This window comes from Rhinoderma darwinii, chromosome 4 (assembly GCF_050947455.1).
Source record: "Rhinoderma darwinii isolate aRhiDar2 chromosome 4, aRhiDar2.hap1, whole genome shotgun sequence".
NCBI classification, from domain to species: domain Eukaryota; kingdom Metazoa; phylum Chordata; class Amphibia; order Anura; family Rhinodermatidae; genus Rhinoderma; species Rhinoderma darwinii.
Window position 1 is genome coordinate 24,771,960 of NC_134690.1, and position 15,292 is coordinate 24,787,251.

The 15,292-nt window shown below is 42.5% G+C and overlaps 1 protein-coding gene and 1 long non-coding RNA gene across 4 annotated transcripts in view; one reads left to right on the forward strand and one right to left on the reverse strand.

Moving 5' to 3' along the window:
- The window catches only part of LOC142759072 (cytochrome P450 2C14-like), a 60,772-nt gene extending 49,657 nt beyond the window's left edge, over positions 1–11,115 (forward strand). For all 3 annotated transcript variants that reach the window (XM_075860918.1, XM_075860920.1, XM_075860919.1), the window contains 5 exons: positions 3,672–3,848; positions 5,156–5,297; positions 6,729–6,913; positions 8,517–8,658; positions 9,552–11,115. In XM_075860918.1, coding sequence (XP_075717033.1) covers positions 3,672–3,848; positions 5,156–5,297; positions 6,729–6,913; positions 8,517–8,658; positions 9,552–9,730 — 825 coding nt within the window. In that variant the 3' untranslated portion in view covers positions 9,731–11,115. The remainder of the gene's footprint in view (positions 1–3,671; positions 3,849–5,155; positions 5,298–6,728; positions 6,914–8,516; positions 8,659–9,551) is intronic.
- LOC142759074 (uncharacterized) overlaps positions 1–15,292 on the reverse strand; it is a 32,555-nt gene that overhangs the window by 7,152 nt on the left and 10,111 nt on the right. The gene's annotated exons all lie outside the window — the stretch shown is intronic.

A 15,292-nucleotide genomic window follows, 5' to 3' on the forward strand; every position in this document is an offset into this window, starting at 1 on the left:
GTGAGAAAACGCATCTGGTCTCTGTGTATCTGGACTCTAAATCCGCTGCTAATTTCATTCGCAGAGACCTGGTGGATCATCTCCAATTGCCCACAACCCCTCTGGAGAGGTCGTTGATGGTTGCATCTGTGAATGGACTACCTCTGCTAGACCCAATTGTAGCTGTGACCAAGCCGCTGAGGCTCCAAGTGGGAGCCCTCCATTCCGAGCTCCTCTCGTTCTTTGTCCTGGCTAAAGCCGTCAATCCTGTGCTGCTGGGCCTGCCTTGGCTCCGACTACATGTCCCAGTCCTGGACTATAATTCTTGAGAGGTTCTCCAGTGGGGTCCCAAGTGTCTTAACTGTTGCATCGTACAGATTCGTTCTGCTCAGCCTCCTCTGCCTCAGTCCTAGGCAAGATTGCCTTGTCATTATTCTGCATTCTCGGATGTCTTCAGCAAGAAAGAGGCGGAGACGCTGCCCCCACACCGGGCGTATGACTGTCCTATCAACCTGGTTCCTGGTGCATCCCTTCCCCGTGGTAGAGTATATCCTCTCTCCTTGCCAGAGATTCTGTGCATGTCCGCCTATGTTAAGGAGAACTTGGAGAGGGGCTTCATACAGAAGTCTTCTTCCCCGGCAAAAGCCGGGTTCTTCTTCGTCTAGAAAAAGATGGTTCTCTGCGTCCTTGCATCGTCTACCGGAGTCTGAACCAGATCAGGGTAAAAATTAGGTATCCGTTGCCATTGATTGCTGAACTGTTTGATCGCATATGTGAAGCCAAAATTTTTTCAAAGCTAGACCAGCGTGGGGCTTACAACCTAATTTAGATTCACCGGGGTGACGAATGGAAGACGGCATTTAACTTGACGGACACTATGAATATCTAGTAATGCCCTTTGGCCTGTGTAATGCTCCCGCGGTCTTCCAAGAGTTCGTAAATTACATCTTCCGTGACCTCCTCTATGTTTGTGTTGTGGTCTATCTTGATGACATCTTGATTATTTCTCCAAATCCAATGACTTATCGGAGACATGTCCGTCAAGTTTTGCTACGGTTAAGGGAGAATCGCCTGTACGCCAAGTTGGAGAAGTGCGTGTTTGAGAAAGATGTTCTACCCTTCCTGGGCTACATCATCTCGAATCAAGGTCTCAAGATGGATCCTGAAAAGGTAAAGGCCGTCCTGGAATGGCCACGCCCTCAAGGCGTTTCGTGGGATTCGCCAATTTCTACAGACAGTTCATTCCAAACTTCTCCTCACTGACATCTTCTATCTCTAACCTCACCAAGAAAGGCATGAACGCCAACGTATGGACTCCAGAAGCGGAGGCCGGATTTAATAGCCTGAAAAGTTTCTTCACATCAGCGTCTATCCTCCATCATCCAGATGTTTCTCGACAGTTCTCATTGGAGGTAGACGCCTCCTCTGTCGGTGCTGGTGCACTCCTGTTCCAGTGAGGTTCCAAGGGCAAGTCAATGGTATGTGGCTATTACTCTAAGCTCTTCTCTTCCATAGAACGCAACTACTCGATTGGGAATCTGGAGTTACTGGCTATCAAATTGGCTCTGGAGGAGTGGAGACATCTATTAGAGGGCACAGTTCATCCCATCTTGATATTCACGGACCACAAGAACCTCACTTATCTACAGACGGCCCAACGACTGAATCCCCGTCAGGCCAGGTGGTCACTGTTCTTTGCCCGGTTCCAGTTTGAGCTCCACAACCGTCCGGCGGACAAGACTGTGAGGGCCGAGTGCCTTGTCCTGGTCGTTCGAGAAAGAGGACTCTATGGAGTCTTCACAGAATATCATTAATCCATCCTGCATCATCCCTGTCAACCCCCTGCAAGTTAGAGACATTCCCCCGGGGAGGACTTTTGTGCGTCTGGCAGACAGAAGAAGAATCCTCCGCTGGGGACACAGTTCCAAACTGGCAGGTCACGCAGGTGCCCGTAAGACCTGATACCTGATTGCTCATCAGTTCTGGTGGCCCACGCTGCCCAAAGACATCATGGACTTTGTCTCCACCTGCACGGTGTGCGCAGCAAATAAAGTTGCCCATGCCAAACCGGCGGGCCTGCTCCAGCCACTGCCTGTGCCCGATGCCCCTTGGCAACATATTGCTATGGACTTTGTAACGGACATGCCTCTCTCTCTGCTGGTTGCAGTACGGTCTGGGTGGTGGTGGACCAATTCTCCAAGATGGCTCATTTAGTTCCACTGACCGGCCTACCGTCCGCTTCCCGACTGGCCAACCTCTTCATCCAACACATCTTCCGTCTGCATGGCTTGCCTCTGCATATTGTGTTAGATCGGAGGTTTCAGTTCACCTCAAAGTTCTGGAGAGCCCTCTGTAGACTCCTCGGTGTGAAGCTTGACTTTTTCTCATCCCCAGTCTAATGGTCAAGTCGAGAGAATAAATCAGATTATGGAGAACTATCTACGACACTTTATCTCCAGGCAGTATGATGACTGTGTGCAGCAGTTCTCCTACAACAACCACACTAGTGAGTCCACCACTAAGTCTATTCTTCATTGTCTATGGCCAACACCCATGAATCCCTCTCCCTGTTTCCACTACGTCCCAGATGCCTGCAGCTGACTCTGCATTCAGGGACTTTCTACAAATCTGGCAGTAGGCCCATTCTTCTATCTGCTGGCGGTCGACAGAATAAAAAGAAAGGCAGACACAAGAAGACGAGAGCCTCCCTAGTTCCTTCCAGGCACTAAGGTCTGGCTGTCCTCTAGGAATATCCTGCTGAGGGTGCCATCGTACAAGTTTTCTCCCAGGTTCCTTGGACTCTTCGAGATTTTGCAACAAATCAACCCTGTTTCCTACAAGCTTCGGCTGCCTCCTACCTTCAAGATCCCCTATTCCTTCCATGTCTCCCTGCTGAAGTCGGTGATCTGGAACCGCTACTCCAAGACTTCTATTCCTGCAGTGGCTCCCAGTGGTTCATCAGAGACTTTTGAGATTAAGGAGATCCTGGACACCAAGACAGTGGGTGGAAGAACCTTTTATTTGGTGGATTGGAGGGGGTTTGGTCCTTAAGATAGGTCCTGGGAGCCTGAAGAGATCTTCAATGCCCCTACTCTCCTGAAGAAGTTTCTCTCTCGTTTTGGCCCCAAGAGGAGGGGGAGTAAGAGGGGGGATACTGTCATGCCCATGGCCGCGTGCCGTCAGGCTCACTCACCTCCTGACGTCTGCTCAAGAGACACCAGCGCTCACTTCCGCTTCTTACGTCCGGCTTCCGCTCTTAAATGGCCAGCGCGCACACCTGAATTAATGTACAAAATTAGCCCATGAGCACCCTGGACTATAAGAGGGGCCCAGCCACTTCCGGCCTTGCCTGAGCCTTGTTGTCATTATCCTAGTCTGTCTATGCACATGGTCTCCGAAGTGTTTTCCAGTTTCTATTGTTTCCAGTTCCTGCTACCTGTAACCTGTATCCCCTGCTATCCTGGTCAATTGCCGTATTAAGCTAAAGTCGTGCTGTGCTGAGTACCTCGCCTGTCCTGCTACACCACGCCTAGCACCTGCCTGCTGCCTAGTCCCAGCCGAGCCTGTCTTGCTATACATTCATAGCCTATCCTAATAGGCCATCCCTCTTATAGTCCCGGAGGAACCTATCAATAGTATCTACTATTAAATTTTGAAATTCTGATGTTAGTGTTTGTTACTTTTTTATTCAGATGTATAACAGTTTTCCGACATTGATGGACTGGCTGCCTGGAGATCACAAAACAATTTTTGGGAACATCAAAGAATTTCAGAAATTTATAAGAGTGACATTTACAAAACAGAGGAAAGAATTGGATGTAAATGACCAGAGGAATCTTGTTGACGCCTTTCTTACAAAGCAACAAGAGGTACGTTGAACATTATAACAATCCGTATTAATTAAACATAAAAAGTATTAATGAATACATGCACTTCTCAAGTATAATTATAAATAGCTTCCTCATCATCAGAACCTGTTCAGAGGCACATGGAACGGCTGTGGCTCCTTACTACGTGTGCCGTATCTGGCCATTAGGTGCCTACTAGGGTATTTTCCTCTAGAACGTATGTTTTTAGAAGAAAAAACCTCTATCATACAGCATGATAGATCATACCTCTATTTTTTTTTGTCGCATTCTTATGGAATCCAATAAAAATAAAATACAATATAATATCAGACGTATACGGAGATACTGTTTGACCCCATAGATTGTACAAAGTCATAAAATGGTAAATTTTAGCAACTTTAGTAAACTATATTTTTGTAAAGGATCTACCAGGCACAGCTTCTGTGTCTACACCCATAGGTAATCAGTCTGCACCTGCTTCTATGTCTGTGAGACTGACTCCATCTTCCACCACTCAGGATGGCAGGCTTAGGAGTGGGAGAGCCTATCACAGCCTGTCCAGACGGAGCTAGCTCCCGCCCTCTGTCTATTTATACCTGCCTTTCCTGTTCCTCCTTGCTTGTGATTCTTCTCTGTTGGTTTCCTGGCCCTGCTGCAGCTTCTTGAACTATTTGTCCCTGCTTCATATTGACCCTGGCTTACTAACTACTCTCCTGCTCTGCGTTTTGTACCTCGTACTCTCCTGGTTTGACTCGGCTCGTTCACTACTCTTGTTGCTCACGGTGTTGCCGTGGGCAACTGCCCCATTTCCCTAGCTTTTGTGTACTCTTGTCTGTTTGTCTGTCATGCACTTATTGAGCGTAGGGACCGTCGCCCAGTTGTACCCCGTCGCCTAGGGCGGGTCGTTGCAAGTAGGCAGGGACTGAGTGGCGGGTAGATTAGGGCTCACTTGTCTGTTTCCCTACCCCCATCATTACAATTTTATTGCAATAAATGCATTTGCTGTAGATATTAGATATGGGTTTTCAAGGACTGTTTTGTTTTATCGGGTGCGTTAAAGGGGTTGAGATTAGAAAAACACGGCTGCTTTTGTCCACAAACAGCGCCACACCTGTCCATGGGTTATGTCAGGTATTGCAGCTTAGATCAATGTAAGTAATTGGGGCTGAGCTGCAATACCACACACAATCTGTGGACAGATGTGGCACTGTTTTTTTTTTAAAAACGCAATGTTTTTCTAGTCCTGTACATTCCTTAAACTGGAGTGTAAAGGATTACATTATTTATAAAAACGATTTAATACGATTTTGTTCTTTTGTGCTGTTTAGGGAAAGCCTGAATCCACTGAGTATTACCACGATGAAAACTTAACCTCACTGGTTGGAAACCTGTTTGGTGCTGGAATGGAGACCACCTCAACCACACTGAGATGGGGTCTTCTGCTGATGATAAAATATCCAGAAATTCAACGTAAGTATTATTATACCACTTTTATTGTATTATGCTTTCTTTATTTCTTGAAGACAATCCTCAATTGTACTACTGATTCTTTTACAGCAGGAGAAGGATGCTTCAGTGTAAGGCCTCATTCTCAAGCCTGTAGACCTTAATACGGAGCCCATAACATTCTATGGGCTTATACTCTACCCCTATGTGCCGCCTATTTTGTTCTGGGACATGTAGACATTTACTTCATATGGATTCCATGCAAGTCTGGAAGAATAAAATTGTGGCATGCTCCATCAAACATATTCTCAACTGGAAGTATCGCCACATGAAGGCAATCAGAAAACTTGTTTGCGTATGGGCTCATGCACATGGCAATGTTGTGTATGGAGCCTGTATGGAGGCATATGGAGTCTCTGCGGCTCTGTACTAAACAACCATAAGCACTTCATGTGCCGCCGTATAAAGCCCCTATGCAGAACCACATTGCAGAGGTTTTCTCCCCTTGAAAGAAATGCTTCCCATTGAGAATACCTTCTTTCTACAGAATTTGATGGAACATAGGAAAAGCAGAGAAAAAACTCCTGTACAGAGGTACAGTATAGCTCCATATAAGTCTATAGTTCCATACAGTATTTGTGACGGAGTGGGTAGCACAGGGATGTAAGAAGGGTCAGTTATCCAACAAACTTTATTGCATCCTCGGAAACTACTCCACAAACATTGGCAAGCACCAACTCCCACGGTTCTACCATCACATTAACAATGGAAAGAAACCTGGGGCGCCATCCGGTAATCCGACGCCAGGGAATTAATAAGCAATAGTCCTGGGCACTCCAACACCTAGAAGACGGCTCCCCCTGTCCAATGATGAGCGGCAGACAATCCCCAATCCGTATCTCCCTTCCTGTGGCTCCAGGATCAGATCCTGGTCCTACCGAAGCACATCATCGAACTATTACAACCCTCAACCTCCTCTGCTTTTCAATTCCAAAACTCCCTCTGGCTGATAAGCCCATGTGCGGGTAGGGGCGTGAATTTTTACCAGCCTCCAACCACCATTCTACATCTTCTGGAGGGTCCATGAACAATAGGGGAAGAAGTCCATACAGTTCTACCCTCCTTCATCACAATCCAACTGTCTCCGGACAGTCTGCAGGATATATATTTAGTAAAATCCCCAGCAAGGCACCACAGTTTTACAATATCACCCCCCCCCCCCCCACCGAATATGTGTAGATAAGTGACCCGAACAGACAGCTTGTTAGGTCCATGTAGAAAGTTCAAACAGTTCATGGTTCTTAAGAATAAGATGGGGGTGATGTATTGTCGCAGTATTACAGCTCTGTACAACTGAGATGATGTTTGCCGCTGTAATCCGGTTGTGTACATGACCCCTTATTTTTGCTTTATGATAAATTAATAATTTGTGACATCTTATCCCTTCTCTGGCAGAAAAAGTACATAATGAAATTGAAAGCGTGATTGGATCTGCTCAGCCTCAAATGGAGCACAGAAAGCAAATGCCATATACAGATGCCGTTGTACATGAAATTCAGCGCTACGGGGATATTGCACCGGCTAGTTTGCCACATGCAACTTCTGAAGATGTCACATTTAGAGGGTATTTTCTTCCAAAGGTACGAAATAAAGCTTTATATTAAATACCTCCAAGCAGGGGTGTAGCTGAGGGGTGGAGTGTGGAGAGTCATGTGCCTTGGGCAACAATATGGAGTGCCAACAAGCCACTCTGTCTTGGCTAGGGCATCTAGATACAGGGCTAGGTCAGCAAACTGAAATTTTGCCCCAGGTGGAGAAAAATCTAGCAATTAAACTTGAATAGCTCCAATGTCTTCAAAAGTGGCAACCATAAAAAACAACTTAGCCCAGTTTTCACATATATTCCCCATTCCTTATGGAAAGACAAATAAATTGATTTATTTGCCTCTGGGGTGGAAATGATGTGGTGAGGAGCTGCACCATTACCACACCACAAAAATTGCCGGGGATATAGCATGTACGTGCATTTGGTTTTTGTTGTTATTTTGCCACAATTGCAGTTGTTCTTAGGAGTAGACGTTGTTCTAGGAAAATGTTCTATGGCAAATCGAGCTGTAGTACTGTAATGGAACACAAGTATAGTTTTACTTCCAGTTTCCCCATTGAGGTCATTGGGAAAATAACACCCAACAAGCACCAGAAAAACTCCACAAAATGCACAGTGTGATTTGGATTTTATAACCTCTCATTTACTACAGTGATAAAATATGGTCGCTGAGGTAATATACCGGAGTATCCAAAAAGTAACCGAACCTCTATTTGTACATACACTTGGGCCTCATTTACTCTCTGCAGTTTTGATGCAATTTTTGAATGCATTTTCTTTTACCAAAAATCTAACTGGATCCAAAAACTGAGAAGAAGAATAAAGGTGGCCATACACATTAGATGTATGAGATGTATGTCGGCTGAACATCGCCAATTCCAGACTGGCCAACCATCTAATGTGTATCGCAGATGTCAGGGGAGAGCAGGGTCGGGCATGTTAAAATTCCAACAGGCCCGATCCTTTTTTTTCCAAAGAAAAAAGCCTCTGCCAGAAGAGTCTGGCTTTGGCTTTATCCCTTCTCCCTATTGAGAACGCTGAGCAAAGCGTGTATGTGCATGGGGTTCAGGAGGAATAGCTGGCTGATAAGCGCTCGTCTGACCGAACATCTATCTGAAATGTATGGCTCAGCTTCAGTCTTTCCTTTATATTTTTTGCTTCAGTATGCACTCCTGGATTTAACTATACAAAACACATTTAAAAAAATCTGCAGTTGATGATGTTACCTGACGATAAAAACATTGCAACTTGTGGTGGATTCAAATATTTTCCCCCATTTAAATAAACTTCTATTCTATATTAAATTAATTGGGTTCTTATTCACCCATGACCTGTTATTGTATGTGACCATATACTGTAGGTCAACGACTTTAAGTGTGAGCCCCATTTCGGACAACCGTTTTGCAACTACCTATTAGGGTCCATATCACAACTCCAACACCTGAACCCCTAAGGGTTCTCCTGAATTCAACTTAGATCACAACAGGTTTCTATGTACCCCCAGATGTCTGGGTCTAGCAGCTGTAAATGCCGCCCTTAATCTGTGGTCGTATTACAGCCATTGGAAATGGGCTAAATTTTGCATTGCATATTTTTGTTATATAGTGTATACCAAATAACTGTTTGTTCCCTTCCAGGGCACTATGGTTATCCCACTGCTGCACTCCATACTCAGAGACAAAACTTACTTTGAGAAACCTGAAGAGTTTTATCCAGAAAACTTTCTTGACTCAGAAGGAAATTTCAAAAAGAGTGAAGCCTTCGTACCATTCTCAATAGGTAATATTCATAATGAATTCCTTTTCCTAAGGAGGGGGGTCACATCCTGAAAGTCCAGATGACCACATCTTATTAGACTAGTCACTCATAAAAACACATCATAAAAGTGCTGATACTCTGCGTTTGCTAGGACAGTATGGTTTCTACATTGTAGCAGCTAGTGGCTGATTCTTCTAAGACACATTTTCTTATTCCAGTATACTGTATATATGTCAGACTCCAACATGTTGTATTATTTCCCCATTTCTAAAACTGATATGTTCTTCAAAGTAGATACAATCAGGGTAGAAAGATTTACCAAAATTTCAAGCCGTACCATTATTTTATTCCAAGCATTTAATACGTCTACACCGATGAAGGATAGACTACTTAAAAAGACACTAGAGGCATGTACCAGGCCATCAAAGTCTCATCTATGTAGTCCTTGTTGATCAGAAGATCCACGGGATCTTCTGGCTGGTGGTACTAGCAGCTTGCTTGAACAGTTCCCAGTATTTGGTTGTCATGACCCACCGGGAAATCACTGACTGCAAGCACAGATATAACAGTGAGTCTCCTTAGAGAGGTTTTCGGTACGTAAAGACAACCTTTGCCTGAGACCTAAGCATACAGGTAGACTCCGTAGGCATCCTGCCAGAAGACTGATTGTCTTGAACCACATACTGTAGGTGAGACTTTGAGGGTGCGGTGGTCATCTCCACTCTTGGCAAAAACTGGGAAAGTCTCTTTAATGACGAGGGTCAAAGCTATTTGGCTTTCCATGTAGAAGCAACCACTGGAATAGCATGTACACCATTGACTTGTAATTGGGTCCATCGGGTACCGTAGTTTTGAACAGAGTAATTATTAGTCACCCCGCATCTTCTATCAATGTTTTCTGTTCTTCTTCATAGGTAAACGCAGCTGTGCTGGTGAGACCTTGGCTAAAATGGAGATATTTATGTTCTTTACAACACTCTTGCAAAATTTCACTTTCCAGTCTATACCTGGAGCGAAACTAGACCTTACTCCTGCACTGGGGGCTACAAACTCCCCCAAACCCTTTGAGATCTGTGCCATTTCTCGCAGATAGACTCTGTGGTCAGTCGATGCTGGAAAAAGACGTGTTGTATGTCATACTATTTGTTTTAAGAGGTTCTCCACTTAATCAATCTTCCCTATATGTGCCATGCAGTTGAGTGTAATATATTGCTTTGTGTTATCAGTTATTGCAGGCTCCTATCAGACTCCATCTCTAATAAGTGGAGAAAGAGGTAATTTTCTGTAATTAGATATATTACAAAGTTTTTTTTTTCTATTGTAATATTGATTTATGGAAAATTTTCATTGCTGCCAAAATACTTCTGCACCTGACTGTATATAGGACTCGCTCCCAGCCTACAGAATTTTAGTTTACAAATAGTGCATGTGACCCTCTTTATCAGACACCAAATGATTACAGAATTCAGACTAGAACCCCTATACTCATAGACACCAGTCCCCCTAAACAAATACAGATCCCAGACCAGACCACTTAAATTAATACAGACCCCAGATCAGACCCCCAAACATATACAGACCCAAATCAGGCCCCCAAATAAAAACTAGATGGAGACCCCAGACACCCAAAATAAATACAGACCCACTAAAGTAATACAGACCTAAGACCAGATGTGCACATACATATGTGCTCTTCATTTCCGGGCGCTGACGCAGACAATATTATGGTGCTGTCCAGCATCAAAACGTTGTCTTGAGCGTCAACCGGGAGTGAAGAGCACTGCAGGAACCAGGAGAAGTGAGTATGTTGTAAAGAGGATGCAGGGCACCCAGGACATTTGGCTGCTCATAAAAGAGGTCCATCCTTTTTCCGGGTAGGTTGGCAAGTATGTATAATAGGTAGTGAGATAACAGGGCAGTGCCATTGAATCAAATCAGGATCAAGCAAACAGACAAATAGGAATCATATTCAAGAGACCAAAGCGGCACTGCCCTGGCAGGGTGTGCCCACTGCAAGCAACTGGCCTACTCTAACAGACAAATATAGGGTAAGAAGATGGAGGGGGTATGGATACCAAAACTGTGGAGAGAGGGACACCCGAAAGAGCGGTTTGCAGTTAAAAATGTACACATGTGAGGTAAAGAAAGTGCAACAGTTGACTTGAGTTTTTGTCCGATAGGGGAATGGAAGAGACTGCAAATGGGTGTGGCTGCTATAGACCGCCCATGAGGACCAAATCTGCCCACCCTATTATTTAAAAGAGAAGTAAACGTCTGTACTAATTCAACTTTGAAACTAATCTCCAAATTTTTATCATCATGTCATTTTTATGTCCAACGTTCCGTGCTGATTAATTTTCTAATATATATTTATAGCAGTCTGAACTCTATTTTTCTGATACTAAATTTAAAATCCCCTTCAAAGGTACTGTATAGAGTTAAAGAGGCCCTGTCACCATTTTCATACTTTCCTATCTCCTACCTAATCTAATAGGCGCTGTGTTGTAGATAACTACTGTGTTATTTTTTAAAAAAAATAATAATTTTAGTGACAAAATTATGATCATTTTAACATTTATGCTAATTTTTTGTAAAAGCCCAACTGGGCGTTTTTTTTTACTCTAACCAAGTGGGCATTGTAAAGAAAAGTGTATGACGCTGACCAATCAGCGTCATACACTTCTCTTCAAATGTTAAATGTTAAAATTATCATAACTTTGTCACTAATAATTATTTTTTTTTCTAAATAACACAGTAGTTATCTACAACACAGCGCCTATTAGATTAGGTAGGACATAGGGAAGTATGAAATTGGTGACAGAGCCTCTTTACATAATAACATTCTGACTGATTGTAGTCAATACTAGAGGGTGATTAGGAGCTTATGGCATACTGTGTTACTACTTAGTTCAATGTATAAAACGTATATGGTAATTCTAATTGTGGCCGCAAATAGATATCATGTTATCATTTACAACTATGGCTACCTGGGGATTTAGAGATCTCTATGAGAAAAATACAGAGCCTTAACCATTATAAAAATATATTCAGAAATTAAACAGCACAGAATTTTAAACCTTGTGAGAATAAGAAAACAAAGTGGTATTTAAGGGTTAACACTTGATTTTAGAAATTAGGGAGTTTCCTGAAATTAATTTTGGATCCTATTCGATCAAATTGGCCGTCTGATTCTATTAGAATAAATTTGAATCAAAGCTGCCCCAATTGCCCTGAAAAATCGTGCCTGACTTCTAGGGCTGTATTCAACTCCTTTGAAACTCTTTAACACCAAGCCAGCATTAGTGATGTCATTAACCTATTCCCCTCATGATTTGTTGTTGTAGGAACGCTGCCTACAAGACGTTATGGGGAAGTCGGCTCACTATCATGTGATACTTTTTCTAATCTGTCAAATGGTGGCCACCATTTTGCCATGATTAGTGTGACATGAACCCCAACATATTTTGATATCGCCGAATCCAAAACTTTTGGGAAATTTAGACCAAATTCAATTAGTTTAGAATTGATTTGCTCATCTCTACTTGATTTATGTTTGTGTAACAGCTACAGCTTTTTATATGAGGTTGCCGGGCAGCAAGTCCATAGCAACCAGTCTGTCTCAAATTTTTCTCAGGTGTCCAACTCAAGATTCAACTGACTTTTAGCTGCAGCTGCAGAAAGGGCAAGAAACTACTCTCATCATTCCCTTATGGGTATTCTCATCAGATAAAAATAATAATAATAAAAATAATAATAATAGTAATAATGATACAAAAATGGAAATAATTGTAAGGGAAGAACCTCTTTCAGTTTGAACTCTCAAATTTATATGAAGTAATTGTATATCTTGTATATTTTTTTTTAATAATAAAGGTTTACAAAAAACTACCAACACATACCTCAAGGGTATTACTGGCCCAATGCTTGTTGTTTGTGTCAGGCTTTATTCTCAAAGTTTTACAAGTAGAAAGGAAAAATAAATCCTGTCAGTGCGCAAAGCATCATGCTCAGTGGTTTAGAGAGAGTTAATTTTCCAGCAAAATATACATTAACGATATGGCTAAAGTTGTGTGGACCCACAGCCTAGTTCTTGAGTTTAAGTGATTCAGTCCCATTCATTGCAAACAGGTTAAAAAAAATCAAGCACACAGCCATGCAATCTCCATAGACAAACATTGCTAGTAGTATGGATTGTACTAAAGAGCTCAGTGACTTTACATGTGGCACTTAAACAACGCAAATTTTGAACAGCATATTCCAACAAAATTAAACAAAACGTGTATACAGGTGCAAGAACGCCTGCGACTACAAATTTATACAGCACACAAGAAAATGGCGACAGCACACTGCGAACACTAATGTCACCTATGCCACTAAATATAAATAAATATGCATTGCTGCTAAATCTACTTCCAATAGGGAGGTTCTTTGTGCACATTTTGATCAAATTGTGTGAGCCCACCTGCCATGAAAAGGCGACCTCTATGAGGAGGGAACCTACACTGCATATACACCCAGAACTGGAACTTACCCTATATATTCTTGAGGATATTAGGAACCAGCATTAAACTAATTAAAATCACCCAGGGCAGAATGGGAGGAGTGCAAGATCAAAAAATGGAGGCAGTCATTAACCCCACATATATGAATCACATAAACAACACAAAAGTTTGAACAGCATATTCCAACAAAATGAAACTAAACGTGTATACAGGTGCAAGAACGCCTATGACTGCAAATTTATATAGCACACAAGAAAATGAGGACAGCACACTATATAATATAATAAGCCACCTCCCTACTGTAAGTAGATTTAGCAGTAATGCATATTTATCTATATTTAGTGGCTTAGGTGGCATCACTGTTCGCAATGTGCTCTCGCCATTTTCTTGTGTGCTGTTTACATGTGGCACTGTCATGGGATGCCACCTTTACCACAAGTTAGTTAATGATAGTATTGATCTACTAGATCTGCCCCAGTCACCTCTAAGTGTTATAATTATTTACTAGATCTGCCCGGTCATCTGTAAGGGCTAATAATTGAAATGGAAGAAAATGTATGGATATACAGGAGAGCGCTACTGGTAAGAAAACGATTATCAATGGTGGATTCCTTGATTTATTTGATATAGGCAATGCATTTTAGACACAGGACATGTGTTTTCCTCAGGCCAAGGAAGAACAAACAGTACAAAATGACATCTTATATAAAAAACCAAACAGGATTACACAAATCCAGAACAGCCCTAAAAAAACGCGAAAGCAGAGCTCATGGAGAGAGCAGCTGTCAGTACCGTCATCATATAAACAGATGTTAATGCAGAACATGTAAATTAGCCAAAAATAAACATAGTAACTGATTGATGATGCATTGCCGCTGCATCATTCTGCCAATACATGTGAGATGTGATAAATGGAAAATCAAATATCATGGGTACACAATAGATGCAGTGGTAATGCATGACGAAGACACATGTCCCGTGTCGAAACGCGTTGCCTATATCAAATAAATCAAGGAATCTACCATTGATGATTGTTTTCTTACCAGTAGCGCTCTCCTGTATATCCATACATTTTCTTCCATTTCAATTATTCGAATTGTGGTACCACATTTCACGCTACCGACATCTGGATTGGGGAGCTGCAGCTGTTTTTAAATCTTTATAAACTTACATCAGTGTTGTACCTGACTTGTACAACCCTTAAAGGTGAGCGCAATCACCTCTCCTTGCAATTGTTCTACCTTATCCATCAGGTTTATCTTGCACCATGTTGCGCTGTGTACTCTATTTTCCCCTTAGGTTTCATCTGTAAGGGCTGTTATTATCTACTAGATCTGCCCCGGTCACCTGTAAGTGCTATTATTATCTACTAGATCTGCCCTTGTCATCTGTAAGTGCTGTTATTATTTACTAGATCTTCCCTGTCACCTGTAAGTGCTGTTATTATCTATTAGATCTTCCTCGGTCACCTGTAAGTGCTATTATTTTCTACTAGATCTGCCCCGGTCATCTGTAAGTGCTGTTATTATCTACTAGATCTGCCCCAGTCACCTGTAAGTGCTATTATTATCTGCTAGATCTTCTGTGGTGACCTGTAAGTGCTATTATTATCTGCTAGCTCTGCCCGGTCATCTGTAAGTGTTGTTATTATCTACTAGATCTGCCCGGTCACCTGTAAGTGCTATTATTATCTACTAGATCTTCTGTGGTAACCTGTAAGTGCTATTATTATCTACTAGATCTGCCCCGGTCACATGTAAGTGCTATTATTATCAACTAGATCTGCCCGGTCATTTGTAAGTGCTATTATTATCTACCAGATCTGCCCCGGTCATCTGTAAACTCTGTTATTATCTACTATATCTGCCCGGTCACCTGTAAGTGCTATTATTATCTGCTAGATCTTCTGTGGTGACCTGTAAGTGCTATTATTATCTGCTAGATCTGCTCGATCATCTGTAAGCATTGTTATTATCTACTAGATCTGCCCCGGTCACCTGTAAGTGCTATTATTATCTGCTAGATTTTCTGTGGTGACCTGTAAGTGCTATTATTATCTGCTAGATCTGCCCGGTCATCTGTAAGCGTTGTTATTATCTACTAGATCTGCCCCGGTCACCTGTAAGTGCTATTATTATCTGCTAGATCTTCTG